This window comes from Marmota flaviventris, chromosome 15 (genome assembly GCF_047511675.1).
Source record: "Marmota flaviventris isolate mMarFla1 chromosome 15, mMarFla1.hap1, whole genome shotgun sequence".
NCBI classification, from domain to species: Eukaryota; Metazoa; Chordata; class Mammalia; order Rodentia; family Sciuridae; genus Marmota; species Marmota flaviventris.
Genome location: NC_092512.1, coordinates 76,824,623 through 76,840,781, shown reverse-complemented (window position 1 = coordinate 76,840,781; position 16,159 = coordinate 76,824,623). Strand labels below are relative to the sequence as shown.

Here is a 16,159-nt window from a genome sequence, read left to right as displayed (position 1 = left end):
CTCACAGCAAGAGAGAGTGAGCCTAGAGCAAGCTGAAGCAGTGCGCAGACTATGAGACACAAAGCCAGACTAAGCAGGTACCCTGAAGAGGCACCCTGTCGCAGGATGACTTGCAAAGCCGAAATGCTAAACCACACCGAAAGCCAAAGACTGGAATAAAAAGACAGCAATGGATAGACACAGAAAAGATCTTGAAATATCAAGAAGCTCAATTCTAATGAAAACCATTCTAGGCACTGAAATATTTACTTCCACAAATGATGAGAGAAAAACTTTCCCGCAATTGTTGGGACATGGTTACAATCAAGTAACGGTTAATTCTGATGTTGGTTAATTGAGGAAAGATAATTGTCTGTGAGGCAGTTTAAGTGATATTTCTATGAGAAAAAGTCTAAGGTGAAACTGCCCAAAGAGTGAGTGCAAGATTATAGAAGCAAACTCTCTGCCCTGCCAATATTCATTTTATGAATTCAGCAACAATACAGCCTTAAAAGAAAGCTAACGTTTAAGCAGAAATGAGGTTTATTTAAAAGGAGAGATAATTTCATAATAGAAAAAGGGATCAGTTTTTCCCATTTAACTAATAAGCATTCTGATTCCAAACGATATATATTTAGAAATTTAAATTTTCATTTTCACAAACATATTTTTTTCATGTTTTAAATACTGTTTGTTAAATACCTCACCAACTCAGTAAAATCTTCAAATTGGTAGTTCTTATAAAAATATTTTACAATGGTCTGGGATTGTGGCTCAGTGGTCGAGTGTTTGCCTGGCACACATGAGGCACTGAGTTCAAACCTCAGCACCACATAAAAATAAAGATATTGTGTCCACCTAAAACTAAAAAATAAATTTTAAAAAATATTTTACACAATAAGCCCACAAAGACTTAAAATTATTTTGGTGATTAAAAAGATTCAGTTTCATCTCAGACATTCTATCCAAACATTAAAGGCAACTAGACGAAAAGAGGCAAGCAATAAGGCAAAAAGTAAAGCTCAGCAAAGTGTCATGGTGTCTTCCTTTCTGAAGCCTCAAATTAAAATCTGTGGAAATAATAAGGTCACTTGAGACCTATATTACAACTTTCCAAAAATTTATTTCAAATAGATCCTTTTTGGTAACCTAAGGATGACAATATAACAATTACCAATATTACTTCTCCTAGTCTCATTCTTCCATGTCACCTACCCCACTACATTTTCTTCCCCAGAACACTCCCCCTGACACCCAATGTTATTTCTCTCCTTTTCTAAGCATCATTCCCACCAAACCTCCCCCTTGTCACCTAACACTTAGTCACTAGAAACCTAAAAAAAATTACTCAGAAAAATCATCATAAATGTTCTATTTTACCCATTTCTAAGGAACCATTTATTTGGATAAATACAGAAAATTTGCCAATTTCCTCAGAAAATCTGTCATTTTTCCAGCTGTTTCACTAGCAAATCATCTTCCTTCATGAAGAAGTAGCTCTAGAAATGCCTGGAAGCAACCTAGATACCCAACAAGCAGCTTCATGTCTCACTTTGAGCCTTACTATTCAATCCCACAATCATACTGTGGTATCATGAAAACAAGGTGAGACACAGCCATCTCACAGCTGGACTGGGCAGCTCCAGGCTTACCCAGGACATCTGGAAGCCCAGTACAGACTTTTGGCCAAGACAAGGATAAGCGGGCTAACTAACATTCTATAAATGTTGTCTGCGGTTCATAACACCCGTGGTGGCACACAGACCAGTTTGTTTAATGGTGCAACCGGTTAGACGGCTTGACCTGGTTGTGACCAAAAGGATCTGAAAGACCTCAGTAGAAACTTTTGGAGAGCTCTCCCAAAAAACAAGAATTCTTGCACAAATCTTGATGGCTTAAATTCCTGAGGCAGATGTGAAAGCAGCCTGGAAGTCCCCGGGACTTGGAGCTCGCCTGCATATTCCCTCCAGCTGCACTACTTCTCCTTTACCAGAGGCCTTACGTGAGCATGCTCTTTGGAGTTGTGCAGGTCCTCTCAGTTCTCCAAGCTGTATAATCTTGGCAGCCACCTAGAAGGAAGACACTCCCTGACCACTGAAAAGCAAGAGCGGGAAAATGCAAGTGGCAGAACAGACAGAAAGGTTTGAATTGAAGCCAAAGAAAGAAAAATTAAACATGCTACCATACCCAAGAGTAATTTGGCTTACTTATTAAGTTTTACTTTATAAAGTTCAAAATGGCATTACTTTCAATAAAATTTTTTTGTAATTCAACATATTTACTATAAATAGTTTAAGAGAACATGGATATTATGTTCCTTTTAAAGATACTAAAAGAAATTTCTGTTACCTGTGAACTCAGCTGAGTTTTTATCCAATTGAAATAGTAATTTAAGTCACTGCCTTCCATCAGTTCTTTTCCCCAAGCTGCTAACTTGGCAATAATTCTTGCTGCCTGAAAACAAAAAAGGAATACATTTGAATACCATCCTGATTGAAAACATCACATCATTTGCCTTGAAACTCAACTTCTAATCACTTTGATATATGATTTTTATAGCACTTGATTCCTGAAAAATAGTTTATAATTCACATTTTTAAATTTATTTTGAAATACAAACATTCAAAATGTATTTTTAGATATATCCACTAAAGTGAACCAAAATGAGATGTTTTAAGAATCTCATTTCCAGCTGCTCAGGAGGCTGAGACAAGAGGATCACAAGTTTGAAGCCAGCCTGAGCAACTTAGAGAGACCATGTCAAAGTAAAAAGGTTAGAATGTAGCTCAGTGGTAGAGCACTTTCCTAGAATAACTGAGGGTTCTTGGTTCAATGCCCAGTATCAACAGCATATGCACTACTTATGCATATAAGTAAAAGACAAAGAAACAAGAGATCTGACATTTCTACTCCTAGCATAATCTCCACCAACACATGGCAAATCAACAACAATCTGACCCTAGAAAGTTAAAAGGTTGGCCACAAGTAGTATAACTTATCATGGCTGTACATTTGCTCTTTAATATATTTGTCAATTTTATTATAACACTAAAAAGATATTTCAGTCAGGCAAATAGACAGTGAAAATAGGACTCCAAAATTTAGAAGAAGGAAGCATGTTATTGTTTTTTAAAAAGTTATTCTTTAAAATGCAGTTTATACCATTAGTCTTCCTTTTTAAGTTCCCATTTTATAAATGTTTTATTATACATACAATATATAAATGCACTAACACATAAATAAATACAGAAACACATGGAGGAAGAGGGAGAGAGAGAGGCAACATACATGCACAAAAATGTTTCAGACAATAGCCTCTGATTTGAATAATTTAAAGCTACCTACTGAAACAAGGAAGAGCCTCCAAGATCCTCTTCCTTCTTCCCCACCCCACTCCACTCCTGCCCCAGGCCCTCCACTGGACATAGATAAAGCTTGTTTATGCAAGCATTTATTCTCTCCCTCCTCTCATCCCTTCTCCACTCTCATTGAAAGATTCTTCAATGTTAGATCTTCTAAAAACAGCCCTTCAAGCTAAGACTAAAATAAGAGTGCTTAAGATATTAAAAAACAGGCAATTACTTAATTAAAATAAAATTAAACACAGTAGCTGCTTCAAAGAAAAATTCAAGTTCTACATGGTACACTGTAGTTAATCCTACTATAGAAAATTTGAGCTGTTTGCACATGTAAAGTCACCACAGACTGATACTAGTGAACTCATTATTACCCAGTAATCTACAAAACTTTGTGTCAGAGCAACTCTATATCCTTCCAACTCACTAATGTCTGCTTTTTACTAAGCACACTATTAAGAAAAGCTAATGTCACAGTAGTTACTCTTCTGAGAACTGGCAAGTTACCAGGTCATAAATGTTTCTTATCTAAATCAGAATGTGACCATGATTTTATGTCAATACTTTTAAAAAAGTGAAAATATGTTTCTTAAAAATAAATTCCTTTGTTATATCACATATATACTATTATTTTAAAAACAATATGATCAATTCAGAATTTACCATATGAACAGTAAAGGGATCCTGACGATTCAACATTGGCAGAAAGTACGGCCAGGCAGTACTCTTGCTACGTTTCGCATACTCAAAGAAAATGCTGACGCGCTGGTGATTTTCCTAAAACAAAAAAAAATTGTACCACTAATCCAAATGAATTTCACTGATGAATGCAAAAATTGTGACTAGTTCTCAACCTTTTATTTTATATCCCTTTAGGTATATGTTCTTTCCCCCCTCTAGGTATATGAGTATCTCTCTCATTATTATTATGGGGCAGTGGGTAGAGATGGTGGTAGGGACAGATACTTTACAAATAAAATCACCTTTAATGATTATGATTATTTTAAATCACAAGGTGGAACTATACATTACATTTCTTCTCAGCCTATACCCTCTAACCTGCTGCTCCCAACATGTCTTGACACATCTTTGGACACCAAAGTGTCAACATCATGGCCACCATACAAAGGAAATTAGGAGGGGTCATAAAAGCCTAGATGAAGGATAAGCAGGAAATTCATCAACTATTAACAAACAGGTAAGGGAAACAGAACTACATAAATCTCAAATGTTCAAAGTTACTTCTAGCACATCTTGATAGAAAACTCAGGATAATAAACACAGTAAAACCAGCATATCACTCAGGCAGGCAGATATAGGAGTTGGTTCAAATTATGCAAATATCTCCTAAACTTTTCTGCATATCACTGGCTAAAATCCACTTTCTGGTTCATTAAGTGAATACAGTTGATAAGCAGCAATATTTTCTAAAATAACCACATAAATAATAACATCATTTTTTAATTATTTTTAAATACACTGGTTTAATATCCATCTGTGCTAACAGCAACCTACTTGAGGAAAAGACTACTATATTCTTAAGCAATTACTCATTAGTTTAAAATAGTTATGATAATGACTTTGAAAAAGGATTCAAAATTCAGGTAAGCCATTATACTTCATTGGTAGAGGAACCAGGCTACAAACCTTAAAGAAAATAAGGATAAAGTCCTTCTAGTCTGGTGCACTGGGCAATTGCTGTTGCTATGCAGACATAGAAAATAAAACAATTGACTTAAGAACTCAAATATAATATTGATATACAGAGACTATAATATTGATTTACAAAGCTATTGCTTTGTCTGCATAAACAAATCAGTTCAATAATAGAACAGAATAGAAATGATGTTTATAACAGCAATAAGGGAGACAAAATACTTAGGCTTAAGGTAAGAAATGTACAAAATCCTCTATGTGAAAAACACTACAACACTCCTAAACAAACAGGTATTTAAATAAATTGAATGACACCCCTTGTTCTTGCATACAAAATTTCCATAAAGATATCATTACTCCCTTATTTGAAAATTTAAAGCAACTCAGTAAAAATGGCAACAAACTTAAATAAAAATTATATGCCCTTTATCAGAAAAAAAAAAGGAAAGCCATGTCAGTTTTAGTACACAAAGTATCCACAAAGCCTCATATGATTCACCAAATTTTGTTGGTATTCAATGCAAAACTCTGAGGTAGCTCAACAAAAGCTATATATGGGTTACTTGATATTCTGAAAAACAAAAAATAGCTTACGTGTGAATACTTCCATCTTTAGCACTACCAATGAGTTAAGTGAAACCTTACAAAAATGTTATTTCTGTAAACAAAAAGATGAAGTCACCAAAGGTATTAAGAAATGAATATACCTACCTGCAACATATCATCAACCATAGTTAGTATGTACTGCACTGTCTGTTCTTTGGAGATATGAGTCATCAGATTTATGAAAGTTTTAGCACACTACGGAAAAATGAAATTAATGTTAATTATTGTTTTCACTTGCAAATATCATTTTACAATTAAAATGTTTACTTCAGTAAAACATTTCTCTTTCAAAAATAGAATACAAATACTATTAGCTAACAGAATTATAGAAAATGTATACCTTTTATAAATATTATTGAAGTATGGGAGAACCTTACTATGACTTGCATCAGTTATGTGTTGTTGTTTTGTTTTTGTGGTACTAGGAACTGAACCCTAGACCTCACACATGCTATACAAATACTCTTCCACTGAGCTACATCCCCAGTCCTTTTTATTTTATTTTGAGAGAGTCTAAGATGCCCAGGCTGTCCTCAAACTTGTAATCCTCTTGCCTCTGCCTCCCAAGTAGCTAGGATTACAGGTATGCACCACTGTACCTAGCAGATTTCTTTATCTTTTCTACTGGTAAACCTCAAAATGTTTACTATTATTAAGTAGACATACCTACAGCCACAGTCAATTCTTGATTCAAGAAAGCACAGTTATATAGACAATTAAAAATGGTACATAGATTTGAGTATTTCATTCTTTTCAATCTTTACTTTTTGTGCTGAGAAGTAGAAAACTAGAACAAGAGTACTTCAGATTGTAATCAGAAGCCCTTGATCCGTCTCCATTCTACAACATATTAACTACATAACAATCTCTCCAGAATTCAATAAAAATTGAAGCCAACAACAGATCATCTACCAATTTTCCCAAGATCACTGTGAGAATCACATCAACTAGTGCACAGACTCCTTCAACCACCCAGGGTCCTATATCAGAAAATCTGATCAGCAGTAAGACTGTATCTTATTTGGGGTCTAGGATCTAAACTCAATGTATAAATCAAATAGGGCACCAAGTTATTTCATAAAGTCCTTTAAATCATCCCCAGACTTTGTGAATGCAACACATTCAGAAATATGTTTGTCTTTATACTTCAAAACTTTCTGTACCCCAAAAGACGTACAAATTGAAATGTTTCACTCTGTATTCATGCATTCAATAAATCCCCAGTGAAACAAATAGCATGCAATAAATCCTATGCTGTAAACTTATCAAAATTATATTCATTCCAGAATTTATCCTGTATCTAAGAGTCATATCTTCCTTGGAAAGACAGTCCTTTTACCATTCTGAACAAGGGAATTGTAAAGATTACAAGATGTGCCTATAGTTATCTTTAAATCCTTTAGAAAGTTAATATTACATTCAAAACAACCGGCAATTTTTAGTCAATACATTAAAATGGAAACACTTTCACCTCTTTAAATAAAAAAAAATAGAAATTGCCTGTGACACTTCTGTCATTACTTTTGTTTTTCAATATATTGCTTTTTTTTTTTTTTTTAATAAAATCAGACGTTTATTTTCTGGTAACAATCCAGAAAAAGGATCACACCAGAGACACCAATTAAGAAAGAACCAATTTACTTAACTAAAAAGTCTTATCTTATTAACACCATTTTCCCAGTCTTAGTGCATGATAGGGACTTAACATGAGTGTTAAATAAACACTGAATGAATGTTCCTTTCAATACATATGTGCTTGGAGTGAGGAAGCTTTGCATAGGATGACAACAGAAGACATCACAAAGGAAAGGAGGGAATAGATTTGCTTGCATAATTGAAGCCTCAATATGGCAAAGGGACCCATCAACCAAGTTTAAAATTCAAAAAATCAGCTTTGAAAATATGGCATACAGCTGGTATGTTGAATGCATGAAGGAATTGACAAATCAGTAAGATAGGTATAAACATTCCTAAAGAAAAGTAAGTAAAGAATATAGAGAAGCAGTTATTATTTTTTAAAAATATTTTTTAGTTGTAGTCGGACACAATAGCTTTATTTTATTTATTTTTATGTGGTGCTGAGAATTGAACCCAGGGCCTTACATGTGCTAGGCGAGCACTCTACCTCTGAGTCACAACCCCAGCCCTAGAAGCAGTTATTATGAAGAAATAAAAGACTAAAAAATTTATAAATGAGTGACATTATTATAATAAGATACTATTTTCAGACAAAAATCAAAATGCCTAAAATATAAGAATGAATGGTTAGACCCAGAACAGGTGCTGAAACGCCTTGAGCATGTTTATACACTGCTGGCAGGCATCTCAAATCAGTATAACCTATCAAGAGGACATCTTTATAATGTATATAAAACTCACATAAATGTCCAAATTGTTTGATCAGCAATCACATTTCTAGAATTCATTATGAGGAAGTAAGAATGTTTACCTCAAGACTTCTTATAAAGAGAAAAAATGGAAGTAACTAAATTATGTGGGGTACTGGTTTAGAATATGGTTCATTCATTAAATGGAAAACTACACAATTATTTTTAAAAGACACAGGATAACTGCTACAGGTATAGGGGAGGAGATATACAGTTAAATGAAAAGAACAAAACCATGTACATGTATCACACCATTTTCTTAAACCTCAGATTTGTATCAGTAAGTTATATATGCATAAAAAATGGTTAGAGATATTCTGAAGTGTTAACACAGGTCCACCTTGAACAGGAATATCAGGTAGAATAATAATGCTTATTTTATTCTTACTGTATTATTATATTTCATTATTTTTCTACAGCAAACATGTATAACAAAAGAAGGTAAAACTGCTGGACATGGTAGCACAAGCCTATAATCCCAGTGGCTCAGGAGGCTGAGGCAGGAGAATCGCAAGTTCAAAGCCAGGCTCAGGAACTTAGCAAGGCACTAAGCAACTCAGTGAGACCCTGTCTCTAAATAAAATATAAAAAGGGGCTGGGGCTGGGGCTCAGTGGTTAAGTGCCCCTGAGTTCAATCCCCAGTATCAAAAAAAAAAGAAAGTAAAACTGTGGTGTGGTAGCATGTAACTATAATCCCTGCTACTGAGGCAGATCACAAGATCAAGGCCAGCCTAGGCAATTTAGCAAGATATGCCTTTTTATAAAAGGTGTAAGGATATAGAGTGCTTTCCCAGTATGTGCAAAGCCCTGAATTCCAACCCCAACACCGTATTAAAAAAAAAAAGGCAAAATGTCAAACTATATACATTTTAAATTATTATATATGAAAAACTCCAAAGATAAACAATAGGTTAAAAAACACTTGTTATAAATGGCAAATGTTAATATATCTTCTATGTTAAAAGACTGTATAAGGAGCTAGTCATGCTTGCATTTGCGGGCCCTGAGTTCAATCCCCAACACCCCAAAAAGGTATAAAATAAAAAAGAACCAAAATCTTACAGATTACAATAAAAAGAACCCCCAAAAGTTCAAAATAAAAACTTAACAAAGAGAAAAAAATGTAATCCCATGTAGTTGAAGTAATATCACTTTTAACCCACAAATTAGATTGTTTTTAATTATGTTATTATTGTATTTAATTATGTTTTTAATTATATTATTCAAACTTCACTAGTGAGAATGTAAAGCAGAAAAAAAACTTTAAAATGTTAAGCTTATTTTAAAACTTTATATACTTTGAAATAGTAACTTCTCCTCTAGAAATATATTCTATGAAGGTACACAAGAACAGAAAAGGATGAAGGCATAAACATGCTCAATATAACTTTTCTATAATTAACAAGAAAACTAGAAATATCTTAAATGTTTTCCAATAAAAGAATTTTTAATTAAATTATGGTGCAGGGCTAGGGGTGTAACTCAGTGGTAGAATACATACTTGGTAAGCACAAAACTCTGACTTAGATCCCCAGCACCACCAAAAAAATTATGGCACATAAAACTACAATGCAATATCACAGTCATTCAGATTTTTTTACAGGATTTTTTTTGGAGGGGTGGGTACTAAGGATTGAATCCAGGGCCTGCATGCATTCTACCACTGAACTATAACTCCACCTCTTTCTAAAATTTTTTAATGGCATGGAAAAGTCATAGCAAAATGTATATATAGATCACCTGGCTGCCTTCCATTTGAAGCATTTCTTGCTTCTCTTCAGGACTTCTTTTCATTTCAAATCTTTGAATAAATTCACAATCTTCAGCAGAAATCATCTGCCCCCTAGAAAATAAGAATAAATTGTTTTGTTCAATAAGAGTTGAACAGCCACTGTAAGCAAATGATTGAGGAATTCCAGCTTTTCTCCTCTCTCCTTTATATTGTTCAATAACATTATAGCATGACATTGTTTTGGTCTAGGCTCCTGCACCAAGCCCCAACAAAATGACTAAAAATCAAAATAGAGTCACTCATACTAAAGACCCACATCACCAAACTGAAACTAAGCTGTTACTTGACCTTAAGAAATCAGGAAAGATAACCACCAAATTCCCTAAATGGGCCAGTTTTACTAGGTATGATAATGAAGTTCACCCTGTTTAATCCTTACCAAAAAAGTTACCTGATTATTAACCAATTAGATATTTTTCTATTGTTCTGGTTCTCTGTTCCCACCTTACAAAGAATGTAACCTTAATATGACGATTTCATATTTTGTCGTATATTTCTTCTTTCTTCAGCCTTTGTCTAACAAAACCAACCTCTTTTGTTCAGACCATCAGAACACTTACTCTGTTTTATGGAGTGAAGTGTTACCTGACTCTACAATCACAAGAAACACCAATTAAGATCTTTAAATTTGTTTTGTCTTTTGACAATACTAAAACACAAGAATTGACATAGAGGCCCTGACATCAAATAGATATCAAAATTTAGCTCTATCACTTATTTAGTAATGACATGACATCTGTGGAAAGTGATTTAATTTATCTACAAAATGGGGAAAACAGCCACATTTCTTTCAAGGGGCTGTACTGAGGATTAAATTAAGTAATTCACATAAGATGTTTAATACAGCAACTGGCCCACAGTATGCACTCACTAACCAGTCACCTTTTAGCATCAGCCAAAGTCTCGTCCACATGCCAAACAATTTACTTGACTATCTAATTTATCACAACCAAAGCCACTTCACATTGAATGTCTCCTATCATTTCCTTCAGCACATTTTTCCCTCTATATTCAGAATAGGTCATCCTTCTCCTCTCTGAAAAATCCCCTTTCCATTCTGATCTCATCTACATGGTTCTTCCCTGCTCCTGAGGCATCCCTTCATCCTTGGCTTTTTATTTTTCAAGATTTATCCCCATGGCTCAATCAAACTATGTCCTTCAAGGAGAAATAGAGCCCCATCTTCCTTCTCAATTTTCACGGATTCAGCATCACCACCACTCAATCTATCTTTCTGTTGCAAACCTGGCTTGACCTCTCAACTTCTCCACTCATCAAGGACTCAAACATGTCACAGCCCACAACACCCCGATCCTAATCGTGTGTGTGTGGGTGGGTGTGTGTGTGTGTGTGAGTGTGTGTGTGAGAGAGAGAGAGAGAGATACACCTGGGATTGCACATAGGGGTGCTTAACCCCTGAACCACGTCCCCAGCCCTTTTTATTTTTTATTTTAAGACAGGTCTCACTATGTTACTGAGGCTGGTTTTAACTTTCAATCCTCCTGCCTCAGCCTCCAAGCCACTGGGATTACAGGTGTGCACCACCAAGCCCAGCTCCCCATCCTAATCTTTACATCCAGACCCTTCTTTTAAAATACATGTCAGCAGCTTTGCTAGTCTCTGTAAGACTCTGGTCTGAAGGAGTCTGGAGGGAGTCACAACAAACTACCCAAAGCTCTGTAAGCACTGCAAAATCTTCCAAGCCTCAGCTCCCTGCCTGGAGCTTCCTTCACTGCAACCCCCAGCTCCTCAGCTTGATCAGCTCCTATGAGTACCTTCATGTGTTCTATAAAAACTTCCTCAAGTCTCCTAGTCCTTCCTTGTTTTGTATATACACACACATGCAATAAATTTCTCCACACTTACCACAATTCATTATTTAATTTGTTTAAAGATGTGTTTCCTCATTGGACTTTAAACTAAAGAGGGAGGGTGGTATGTTATGATTTTTGTAGCCTCAGTTTTATTGGACCAGCTTGAGTAGAACATGCCATGCCCACTCATTTCTATACTATTTAGTTAAGAAAAAGCTTAATCAAATATAAACACATTTCTGAATACTGTATTTTCATAACATGTTAATTTTTGAGAGACAAAAGCATATTGGCCTTTGACATAAAAAACTCTTCCACAGGTTTTGTTATGTCAAGCATATGTGATACAAAATTCATTAGTTATAGAGGTGACATTCAGCCCCCAACAATCTGTAAGGTCTTTAGAAAAAGAAAGTATAGTCCACACCCTCTAGTACCCTCACATCAACAGGCTCAGCAGTAGGCACAGTTAACATTTGGTGAACATTTACATACAGACATACAGAAGAGTTTTATAAAAGAAATTTGTGAAATGGACAACAGAATAAAAGCCACAACTAGGAAACAGAAAAAGCAATGTATGTAGTACAGAGGCCATGGAACAGGAAAAACAAAAGAGAAAACAAGTTAAAATCTCTATGTCACTAAAAACATTCCAAATACCAATACTAGAGAGAGCACTATCAGCCTGCTAGTACTTTATGTTCAACAATATTATTCTATTTAGGTTATAAACAGATTCAGCCTTTATAAACATGAAAATTCTTTTCCCTCTAGTCTAAATGAACTGTGGACAAAAGTATTATAAACAGCTCAGAATCCTAATTTCACAAGTAATTTTAAAAACTACAATTATCAGTGACCAAAGAACATCTTTAAATCCCTCTTCCTCCTCCTGTCCTTCAGTCAGTAGTCCCACAATAATCTACCTCCTTAAAGTGAGAATTTAGAAGTCGTCCTAGACCACTTTCACCCCACACATCAAATCAATCACCAAGATTTTCTCAAATCTATACAATTCCACCCGTCCTAACAACCTTAACTACTGCTATTGCCTCTCCCGGCCTTAGGTTTGTTACCCACAAACCCACCTTTACACCATTGGTAAAGCCATCCAACCAAGGGACAAATCTCATCATTTAACTCCTAGCTAAGAACTTCAATAGCTATAGCAATGATTTTTAAAACTGTGCTCCTTAGAATCCTAATGAGGATAGTGAATGGTCTTAAAGAAGAAGGCTCTGAGGAATACGCTCCCAACTCCACTTAGCTACAATTTTCACCTGTTTTACAAGCTGAGATTCCTTATTAGACCCCAAAGCCAACCATGGGATCCACAGCTTAAAATCACCCTGAAAAGCACTGACAGGATTAAGTCCAAACCTCTTCCAAGGTTACTTACCCATGTACTCGGGTCCTTCAAAACAGGACCTGGCTGCCTCTCAGCCTCAGCTCTCCCCACTGCCTGCTTCCAAAACATGAATGACTGTCACGCAATGTGCCATTTTTTGCTTCCTTGCCTTTGCTCATGATGTGTGGTCTACTTAAAAGGTTGCCCTTTTTGCCACATGGCTAAAGACCATTCATTCTTAAAAACTCAGTTCAGAGACCATGCCCTTCAGGAAAAAATTCCTGAGGATATGATTAGCTGCCCTTTTTCTGTGTACCAAATAGGTCCTGGGCATTTTTCTATTATCATAGTCAACACACTAAATTAAAATGACTTGCATATGTAGTGTAAGTTCCTTTAGAGACAGTATTCTATGTCCTTTTTGCAGCTACAAAGCCTACAAAATGTATCAAAATGTGGTCAATATATGTTTAATGAGTGACTAAATTAACAGACATAAAATAATCACTTTTGGACACTATATACTACCACAAAACAAATTGCTAATTATAAAGCTACAGATGCTTCAATTAACTTTTAAAATGCATAAGCAAATTGGAAATGAATTTCCTTAATTATTCACTCCGTTATAAATATGGCAACAAACCTGAGGGATACTGATTCCATTTCACATTTACTATACCAAACCCAAGAGTAGTTAAGTGATTTGCCAGACACCAAACCAACAGAGAACCAAAATTCACCCCCAGCTCTTGAAACTCAGAATATTCATGCTTCTTCTTAGTAAGAACTATCTGGCAACCATCTGCCCCGACTCTGATCACCAAGTTATACTAGGCTCACGTGGCATGTTTAAGTCCTCATCCCCTTCCTCCATCCACATTCCTCCTATGTTTCTCACTCATTCAAATTCTTCCCAGACATAGAAAATCAAAAGCACTAGTAACATTTCTATTTCTCACTAGAGTCTCAAGCTGTTTCCACCATACTATGCTGTCTTCCTGAAACAACTAGTTATTCTAAGGAAATGTTTCTTCCACATTTACTAGTATTTTTCCAGCATTTCTCTCATAGAAGCATGACCATGAAAAAGTCTGATGCAAAAGCACATGATTACCCATGATTCACAGTACTTACTGAAGATAGGACTGCCAGTTTACTTTATTCGCTCGAACTTCTGCAGCCTTGGCTGCAATAATGTTGGTTGGGACAGCAGCATCCACAGCACCTCGAATATCCATTTTGGTCATCTAAATTTTACGATCTTGAATGCTTTTTAACAGACCTTCAATTTAGATGCAAGGTAAAAAACAATACCAGATATTAATTTTTCGTGTATAACCACTACTATCATCATCACCATCACTTTAATGTCCCCAGGCATTCAACTCAAATATTAAATATTCTCAATTTGAAAACACTAATGTTATATTTCAAATCTTGTCCACTGTCCCATAAAAGGGTTCTCTACAGGTTTTTTTCTTTTCCAGGAAAGGTTATTTATTTATTAGTCCTAATATCACAGTGAAATGTTTAAAGTGACCATTTAAAATACTGACATCAGAAATCATGACTAAAAAGAACAGGCATACAAATTAGGGAAGAAAAAAATACCTATATATATATTTGGTGCTGAGGATTGAATCCAGGGCCTTGTGTATGCTGAGGAAACTATTTTAAATTTATACAGTTGAGTTCAACTTTCGTCTTTTGATAGAGAAAAAATATAAACCACATATTAATGTTTAGTAAGCATCATTTTAAAGTAACACGTTAAAAATTATAAGACCTTCCTAAAATTCATTCAAACTAAAATATACAAAGTGGGAAAGTAATTTCTCAGAAGACAGTGCTTTCCTTTAGCAACCAAAATTCATAATATTTCCAAAATCAATTTGGGGAGAAATTTTTGAATCAAAAACCTATTGTGATTTATACACAACCAACAATGAGAGCCTGAGCCTGTTTTATAACAAGAACCTACAATGATAAACATTTACGTACTTCTCATCCCTAAAACTTAACAGATAACAGCTTATGCCTGACTTTATCACGAAACAAAACGTAGGTTCCCATTAGCAAAATATAAGTTCTTGGTCATGGCCACAAAGATGCTAAAGTCACACCCAAAATTTTACTCTGAGTTCCCAAAGACCTTAGTCAGTTTGAAATTTAACCTCTGTATTGAGGATTTGCTGCCTAAACAAGCCAGTGCAGTTGGGGCTGCCGCGGACCCGGTAAAAACAGGCTCAGCCCAGGCTAGGCTGGAGCTCTGGAACCATCCAGGCTCGGCCCCACAGGCCTTTCCTGGGGTGGCTCGGGTGCCTCAAGACTGTTATCTCGGTCCGTGAACCACTGGCACCTCCGGCAGGCTGGGGGCATGGCCCAATCCTGGAGAAAAGATCCTTTTTATCCATTCCCCTTCATTCCCCTGGCCCACTCTTCCTCCCTTCCCCCTTAGGGGAAGGCTCTGCGGTTTCGCAAACCTGATCGAGGCCTGGAAGGAAAGCAATGTGGCCACCCCTGGCGGGAGGACAGGTGGGGCCGAGCGGTAAGGGGCCAGCGTGCACCAGGGAAGCTGGGGAAACCGCAGCGGTAGTCTCACCGGGGCAGGTGCCTTACCTCTTGAATCCTGGGGACCCCACAACGCACCCAAAGGAGACTGGGAGGGTGCGGCGGCCGGGGCGTTGAGGCCGCAGCCAGTCTGGGGCGCCGAGTCAGAGCCAAGTTGGCGTCTCCTGCCGGTTCCAGGGGGCTTGAACGGCGGCTGCGACTCGGCAGCAGGAAAGTGAAGCGGTACCGGCACCAAGGAGGCGTTGAGGACCCACAGGCAGAAGGAAGCCCAAGCTGCGGCAGAATGACAGGAGCGCTGGTCACGTGAACACACGCACGTGACCGCCGCGGAAGGCGGAAGCCGGGAGAGCCCAAAACAACCGGAGGAGGGGCATTGCGCTAAAGAGGGTCTCACACCTTGGGACCACGGCGTCTGCTCCGGAGCCACACAGACCGAGCGAACCTGATCCGAACTCGCGCCCGCAAACCAGCGGCCCCCCGGAGGCAGCTCAGAACCCCGGTCTGGAAATAGCGAGCAAGGCCAAAATTTAACTTTTTTTTGCAAAGAATGATCTAATAATACCTTTTAAATAGTTTGATTTTCTTTGGGGTTTAAGAGTTCGATGAAGCAGGCATTCTTATTCCGATTTTAAATATGAAACTGA

General features: G+C 36.7%; 1 protein-coding gene across 2 annotated transcripts in view; it reads right to left on the bottom strand.

The window, feature by feature from the left end:
* Atp6v1h (ATPase H+ transporting V1 subunit H) overlaps window positions 1-15,815 on the bottom strand; it is a 108,430-nt gene extending 92,615 nt beyond the window's left edge. For both annotated transcript variants that reach the window (XM_027932874.2, XM_027932875.2), the window contains exons 1-6: window positions 15,564-15,815; window positions 14,079-14,226; window positions 9,725-9,827; window positions 5,703-5,792; window positions 3,999-4,112; window positions 2,329-2,433 (exon numbers count right to left, since the gene is read on the bottom strand). In XM_027932874.2, the coding sequence (XP_027788675.1) occupies window positions 2,329-2,433; window positions 3,999-4,112; window positions 5,703-5,792; window positions 9,725-9,827; window positions 14,079-14,191 (525 nt within the window). In that variant the 5' untranslated portion in view covers window positions 14,192-14,226; window positions 15,564-15,815. The remainder of the gene's footprint in view (window positions 1-2,328; window positions 2,434-3,998; window positions 4,113-5,702; window positions 5,793-9,724; window positions 9,828-14,078; window positions 14,227-15,563) is intronic.
* Between the last annotated feature and the right edge of the window lie 344 nt (window positions 15,816-16,159).